At 30.7% G+C, this 8,079-nt stretch overlaps 1 protein-coding gene across 1 annotated transcript in view; it reads left to right on the forward strand.

The window, feature by feature from the left end:
* The window catches only part of LOC117104057 (transient receptor potential cation channel subfamily M member-like 2), a 41,756-nt gene that overhangs the window by 25,843 nt on the left and 7,834 nt on the right, over nucleotides 1–8,079 (forward strand). Inside the window, exons 6-12 of the mRNA XM_033244713.1 lie at nucleotides 131–323; nucleotides 904–1,115; nucleotides 1,548–1,648; nucleotides 4,934–5,068; nucleotides 5,407–5,457; nucleotides 5,944–6,064; nucleotides 7,144–7,360. Of these exons, the coding sequence (XP_033100604.1) occupies nucleotides 131–323; nucleotides 904–1,115; nucleotides 1,548–1,648; nucleotides 4,934–5,068; nucleotides 5,407–5,457; nucleotides 5,944–6,064; nucleotides 7,144–7,360 (1,030 nt within the window). The remainder of the gene's footprint in view (nucleotides 1–130; nucleotides 324–903; nucleotides 1,116–1,547; nucleotides 1,649–4,933; nucleotides 5,069–5,406; nucleotides 5,458–5,943; nucleotides 6,065–7,143; nucleotides 7,361–8,079) is intronic.

An 8,079-nucleotide genomic window follows, 5' to 3' on the forward strand; every position in this document is an offset into this window, starting at 1 on the left:
AATTTGGCCTTTGGCCATGATTTTTAACTTGTTTTTTAATGTGGATATATTTGAAATAAATAAAGTGAAATAAATGGCCAAATCAGCATGTTACTATCTAGTATACTTTGATTGCATTTGTTTTCTGTAGAGGACGTATCTGTACCAACCGTTTGCGTGGCAGTGGAGGGTGATCCCAATACCATCATTACAGTGCACCAAGCGGTCATGCATGGTATTCCAACTGTAATTGTTGCTGGATCCGGACGTGCTGCAGATATTTTTGCATTGGCTGCACAAAGAGCGACAGAAGTTGAAGTTAAAGATAACTGTGGCAGTAAAAAGTAAGTAGTCTTTAAGTTGTTGCTTTATTTCTACTTGCTTTTTATTATAAATGGAAGAAAAGACCATTGTGACCCAGGGCCATTGTCACCCAGTGACAGATTCTTGTATCTGAAATACAGTGGTGGGGTCATGGAGACTTATAGAGGGTCCAGATCAACTCAGCCTCACAACATGTCTGTGGCTTAGGAAAGAAATGATGGTTTAAAGCACCTGTTTTCTAGATGGCTAAACACGGTACTCCCATGCTTAAATTTAAATGTTTTTATTTTTTCTCTCTTGTTTTGATTTCCAAATAAATAGGGGAGAGGGTACGGCTAGCTGGCTATTCCTCTTAAATCCGTCCCTAATTCCTTCAGCACTAATGTAGTAGTAGTAAACCTCTAGTCTGTTACAAAGGTGTATGTATGTTGAAGAAAAACATTATGAAAACCATGGGGAAGTAATTAAAGGGAATAAATGTTATTGCTGTTTTGTTTCTCTTTGTCATCCAAAATAATCACATTATTGCTTACTGTAATATTATAATTTGGTAGTATTATAGGAAAAAATAATTAAACATGGCATATCATTATCTGACAGAAAAAAGAAAATCATCAGTGACAGCTTGAGGGTAGAATTAGCAAAACGAATCAAGAACATTGATGAAAAGGAATTTGATGAGCAGGACATCGAGAGGCATTTAAATCGCATACAAGAATGTGTTCAGAAGACTAACCTCTTTAATGTGTATGACATGGACTCACCAGTCGACAAAGATATTGACGAAGCTATTTTACATGCTTTACTGAGAGGTATTAAAAACTTATTTCAATAGTAATTTGCTTGATTTTGAGATCCATTATAGGGGTGTAGGTCTGGTGCAGCATACTACAAGAAATTCATTTTGAAAAGTGATTTGGAAAAATACAAATAAATAACTGTGGGGTTTTCGTAGTATATAGATTTTGTTCCATATTCACAATTTTCACATCCCTCAGGCCAAAACTAGCATTTACACCCTTGCATTAAACAGTTTTAAAGTCATACCAAAATCATTTTGCTGGACCAGTATGTTTATTTCAGTGTATATACAATATTATTAACATAATAACTGTACATTCAATTTCTATAATACTTTTATCATGTGGCAATAAGGTATTTTCTTATATTATCCCTTATGAATGTAATTTTTGATATGAGAAATTAAGTTTGAAAGTATGATTAAGGATCATTCTGACCTGTAGCTAATAAAGGAAGCAAGCAAGACCAGTTGAAATTGACACTTGTATGGAATCGTATTGACATTGCTAAGAGTGAACTTTTCACCGATGACAAAGATTGGAAGGTATGTATGAAAAAAGACATGTACCTGTAATTTTATTCTAATTTTTTTCTTCACACGTTTTTCCTATCTTTTGCATGGGGTTTACCTGACCTCTGAAATCAAGATGGAAACGAAAAGCTTTATCTTAATAGTGTATTAGAATAGGCCTATTCAGTACAGCATTAGGCCTATTCTTAATACACTATTTTTAGATAGGCTTTTCTTTTTTCATCTTGATTTCAGAGGTCGAAACAAATTTACAATGTTTTTTTCAATCATGCAGTGGTGTAGAATAGTCTTTAAGAACATTTTCCAGGAAAAAATAATGTGATACATCCCTCTCATATGGAGTTACAAAATTTTTAAATAACATGAGGTCAAGAAATCTTATTTTTGTTGTTTATGCACCACTGACTTAAGTTGTTTGTCATCACTTGTAGGAATTAGTTTAAACTAATTCCTCCATGGTCATCACTTCAAAAATTTTGGCGTTTGTGAGCAATGCATTTTAATTTTATATAGGTAAATAGTAAGTATATGAATAATTTTAATGCACTAGTTAGCTGATAACTTCATTCCGACTTTTTTTGTCTCTTTTTTCTGCATTTTATTAGCGGCTAGCCTAGGCACGGGCCTAGGCTAGCCTATTTGATGTTCACTGTAATACTACAAAAGAAAATCACATCAATTTAAAATCAAATTTGTGAACATACTAGCCTTTAACTAGCAGGCGATTTTGGTAGATTAGTTTGTTTTTAAGTGTGTAAATATGATTGATTTGCATGCCAAGACAAATTAGTACCCTTATTTTGCTTTGTTTTACCGTACCGTAATTCTCGGCTAGGCCAGCTGTACGCCTAGCCGATACTCAGTGTGGCTAAGGAAAGTTTTTGTTTTTCTAAGCATGTGCAGATTGTGCTTATCTGGCTCATTAGCATAACAATACTACACATAAGGCTAATTCAAGTTAAATGGCTTAAACCAGCCAGCTTCCTATCCTGGTAACGATTGTAAGTCCTTGATTCAAAGAGGATCGAGATAGATGTAATTTTCAATGTGTAAACATTTAAAGTAAATTGCTTCAGTAATTGTTTAGTTAATTGAGCCCAGAAGTACACACAGACGTGCTACTGCACCCCTCTTTCAGAGGCAAGGGTAAAAATAAAGGTGGAGGAAATATGTGGGCTTTCATTTTTTTTTTTCAAAATGGCTGACAAAATAGACAAAAATATGAGAAAAATCGAAATGTCATTATAATATCATATTAATGAATAAACTTAAAATTTCCTGGTTCTGCACGAAAGTCTTCAAGGTTTAACAACCAATACATGTATTATTTTATAAAACAATGATAATATTTCATAAAAATGGCCGCCATTTTGGATTTTAAAATAACATCATATAAAACATAATATTTCTGCTTCTAAACCACATGGAATTAGTAATTCTAATGTCTAAGAATATGTTTTTATGGTCAACAAATACTAACATACAATTTTTGACCTCGTCAGGTAGTTTTAAATACGTTTTCAAGTAAAATATTGAAATAATTACGCGTCGTGTTTTTAATCAGAATCATACTTAACCTCAGGATCACTTTTGTGGCCGTCTTGGATTTCAAATTTAGAAGTACAATTTTTTAATATTTCAGCTTTCAATTATGATGTCTAAAATTATATTTTCGTGATCAAATGTGTGTACCATTTGTTACATGTTCAGATCATAGATATCTAGGTCATAAATTGGTCAATTATAATTATATACAAATTAGTATAAAAAATAAACATTTTACTTTAATACTTACATTAAACATATACATCTTTTTGACCTCGTCAGGTTGTTTTAAATACGTTTTCAGGTAAAATATTTTATGAAATAATTACGCGTCGAGTTTTTAATCAGAATCATACTAAACCTCTTGGAATTCAGGATCACTTTTGTGGCCATCTTGGATTTCAAATTCAAAAGTGCAATTTTTAATATTTCAGCTTTCAATTATGATGTCTAAAATTATATTTTCATGATCAAATGTGTATACCATTTGTTTATGTTACATAAATAGATCAATTATAATTATATAAAAATAAACATTTTACTTTAATACCGGTACTTACATTAAACTTATACATCTATAATGGTAATTAATAGGAGACAGATATATAATTATATAAGGAAGGTAAGTAAACAGCAAAGGAAATGTAAAAAAGGATTAGGAAGCATGAGGTGTTAAAGAAGAATTATCTTTCTTTTAATTGATGCTTTTTTTAAACTTTTATTAACAATTTTGGATGTAACTTTTTTAATGGGAGTTTTGTAATATTTTGATTATGCTTATATTTAAATAAAATATAAATTAGATTATATTTTCTGTTATAAATAATAAATAAAATAAAATTATATAATATAATTACATTATATGATCCCATTGGATTATAATTGTAAAAAGCATTATCATAATATTTATATTACCTGTAATCAATAATAATTATTAAATTTTATATAGTTATGCTTAAAAATAAGTTATAAGTAATTTTATATACGTTTTATGTTTATGTGCACATTTTACTTTATGTGCTTTTTTATTACAGTAATAGTAATACTATTGACACTAGGTCTAGATAATTATTATTTACATTAATTAGCAACATATGAATAATTAAATCCTGGTTTTTAATTCCTCAAATTTAACATCCCTTATTATAGTCTGACTACAGTGGAAGATCAACAAACTGTACAAATTGTATTGTTAATTACCCCTGTTCAATAACAATACGTACGCCTGCACACGACAACAAACAATTCTGAATACATACCCAATGTTCTATATAGTTTTATACACGTTAACTTAAATAGCATGGAGGAATTAGTTTAGTGTGCCCTGCTATAATGACACAGTATGTGAAAATATACCAGACTTTAAAAAATTAATTATTAAACATTTGTGAAGTAGGCCTATCAATGAGACTATAGTAGTGGTATTTTGATAAGTTGATAAAACATGCAGCTGTAATGATATACGTGGATAGTACATTATATTTATTTATTTTAACAATATTTTGTGGGGGTTGTCCATCCAGCCAGATAAATTTGGACCCTCAGTAAATACAATTAATGACAAAAGAATAAAAATTAAATTGGATCTTTAACGTAATCAAATTAATTATATGAAAATATAATTTGAAAAAAAAAATATTTAAAAAACATAAATATTGTACCGTAAGACTACTTACTGGTTAGAATATGCATAAAAATAGTATTAAGGAGGACACTCTTTTGAGAAGTTTGATTTGTTTAATTGTTCTTTAGAAAGGAGAACTTTATTCAGCTCTGCATTATTCCTTGGTGCATAATCAAGTAGATTTCGTGAAGTTGTTTCTTGAGTGTGGCGTCTGTTTAAAGGGCTTTTTAACTGTACAGGAGTTGACTCATTTATACAATGAGGTAGGTTGTCACTACTGTAAAAATACTTTTTCTTTCACAAGAACGCAAGTTTTTAAAATGTTAGGCTTAAAGTACTCCTTAATAATCACTCATTCACCATTGCTCATGAAAATAATGTTTAGATTTTTATGATTAATGTGAGAGAGCAAAGTTTAGCTATATCATTGTTGTTTTCATATTGTTGATGTGAGCTTTCATTCTTGTTTTCATATTACAGTATATTTTTCACACCACTCTTGGTGATGCTAAGAGGAATATAATATATTAAGAATGTAATAAATATATAACTTATCTTTTAGGTAGTTTTGTCAGTTATTTATACATATTTTATCTTTTAGGTGAAAGAGAAAACACTTATTTACAAGTACTTGAATAAACAGAAAGGAAAGGTTTGTTATTGCAATACAATGAAACTTGTCTAAAAGGAAACCATTACCTATGTCTTACCTGTAATGGTGAATTTTGATAGCAAACCAGAATTGTGACACGTCGACTCAGCTGTCACCGTAGAGTTTAACTGTCGTCATGTGCTCTAGAAAAAGTAAAAACACCATTAATAAAGATATAAACCTTGATTAATTATTTTAATAAAATTTAAATTAACATTGAAACAATATTGTAGTAAATACATCACAATAAACTGAAATTTTGTCATTGAAATATGCAATTTATCTGATAGAAAATCTATGTGCAGAGTCGAAACTGTGCAAGGAAATTTGTATCACTGTGAACATCTAACTCATTAAGTGTAAATGATAATTTTTGTCACCATTGTTGAATCGAGTTATCCCACGTGTTTACAACAGTCTTTACAAATCTGACAAGCTACGCGTACTACAGACAATTTTTCAAATAGCCCTATATTATATTTTTAGGATACAAGAAAGTTTAATCTGGCTGATGTTGGGAAGATAATTGTAGAGATGACGATGGATTCATACGAGCCGCTTTACCTCACAGACCGTTACTTTCCAAAATCACCGACAGACATCTCAGGTAGCAAAGTTTGTGGGGCTCTTATATGAAATACCTGGACCATGTGGGCAGGCCCATACTACACTTAACCCTTATGGGGCCTGTATGGGCTACACCATATGGTATTTAATTATAAGGGTCTCGTAAGTGTGGATATGGGAACATATAGGTAATCCCATTTGGGACCCACAAGAGAAAAAAAAGTGTGAACCGATATGAGCTATTTCTGGGTCAGCCCTGTGAGCAAAGTAATGGATTATCATATATGTGTGCTATAAGGGCTAAACATTTTGGATATATATGTTAAAAGTATTGACAGGACTAGATAGTTCAGCACATTTGGAGCCCTTTAAAGCAAAAAATGGGAACATTACGTCATACCATGGAGGTATAATACCTCCATGGTCATGCAGTAGTAGCGTTACTAATTGCTACATTAGGCATCCTGAACACGCATAAACATTCAGAATGTGTGTTTACTGTATAGTTCAATAAATTCATTGTTTGACCAAGAATATTTATTTTGGATATGCATGTCAGGATTTTAAGTGGAACTTCTTTACCTATTTAACAAAGAAATTATCATTATTATCACAATATGTTAGATAATTATCATTCTGTTATATTATTAATAAAAGTTCAATACTAATTTAGTAATTGTTAACAGCTGTAGAATTTATTTATTTATTTATTCATTGAACATATTTATACAGCATGGCATAATCAGGTGGGATGTAACAACCTGTTTTACATATGGTCCTGTTTTACGATACAAGATTACATTATATAAAATATCAAAAGTTTCATATTAATAAAATTGACAAGGACTTAATCAGAAATACGATAAAAATCTTAATCTAAATCACAGAATATTGTACACTGTATTTTTGTTAAAATACATTGAAAAAGTTAAAATCACAAGGTATGATAAAAGTATAGAATAAAAAAAGGATATTCAAAATCAGAATAGTCCTAAAAATGGCTGATATACAGTGTGCAAATTGCTATTGCACAACAATGTTTTGAGTTCAGAAAATGAAAATAATGAAAATGTGTTATTTGTCACAACAAAAAATATGTTTCTTTGATCATCCATACAGGTCGAAATTCAAAAGGAAACCCTAACACATTTGATAACCCGATTCGTGAGCTTTTGATCTGGTCGGTTCTACAAGGTCGTGAAGAAATGTCTCATTACTTTTGGGAAGAGTGTGAAGAGATGTTAGCTGCTGCCCTCACCTCCTGTATCATCCTCAAGAATATGTCGGAAAAAGAGGAGGATGTTGACCGTAAGGAGCACCTGTCTGAATTGTCAGAGTAAGGGGTCATTTGTATATAAAAAGGCTACAAAGTTTACAAGTCCACACAATGTACTATTTACCTGTAGCTTTTAGCTTGTAGCTAGTATTGAGTAAATGAACTATAAAATATGGAGCTCAAAAAATTGCCTAAAAATCCAAATTTGTTTTTCACTATAGATCAACAGTTTAATGCCTTATTAATCATGTCCCAAAGTATTAGTTCCGGAAATGGTCAACAAATTGTTTATATAACATTATTTTGATAGTTAATTCCCCGTCAGGGAAGACGATAAATTTTGTCGGGGAACAAACAAATAAAAAACAATATGTACATGTAATATTCGTTTAGCCACCATATTGTTTGTGTTAACTTTTCATCACAGCAACAACAACAACAACAACAATTACAATAATAATAATAATAATAATAATAATAATAATAATAATAATAATAATAATAACTCAATGAGACTAATTAAAAATAATTTGCGTTCTGTTATGACAAATGCTCATTTAGGTAGCTTCATGATGGTTGGAATACATCGTGATAGGTGAAGCAACCTCGACCATGACAGCGTGGTTGACAGATTTCATGCAAAATTTCCTAAATTCGAATTTCACTTTCAATAATGGGGATTTGAAAATAAATTAGATGGTTACATTGCATAAACTCTTTTTTTCTTGCTTTATTCAAAATGTTTTGGTTTTGGAAGCTGATTTCAACATTAGAAAACA

This window comes from Anneissia japonica, unplaced genomic scaffold (assembly GCF_011630105.1).
Source record: "Anneissia japonica isolate Jap-2015-1 unplaced genomic scaffold, ASM1163010v1 scaffold287778_len1315358_cov176, whole genome shotgun sequence".
Classification (NCBI taxonomy): Eukaryota; Metazoa; Echinodermata; class Crinoidea; order Comatulida; family Comatulidae; genus Anneissia; species Anneissia japonica.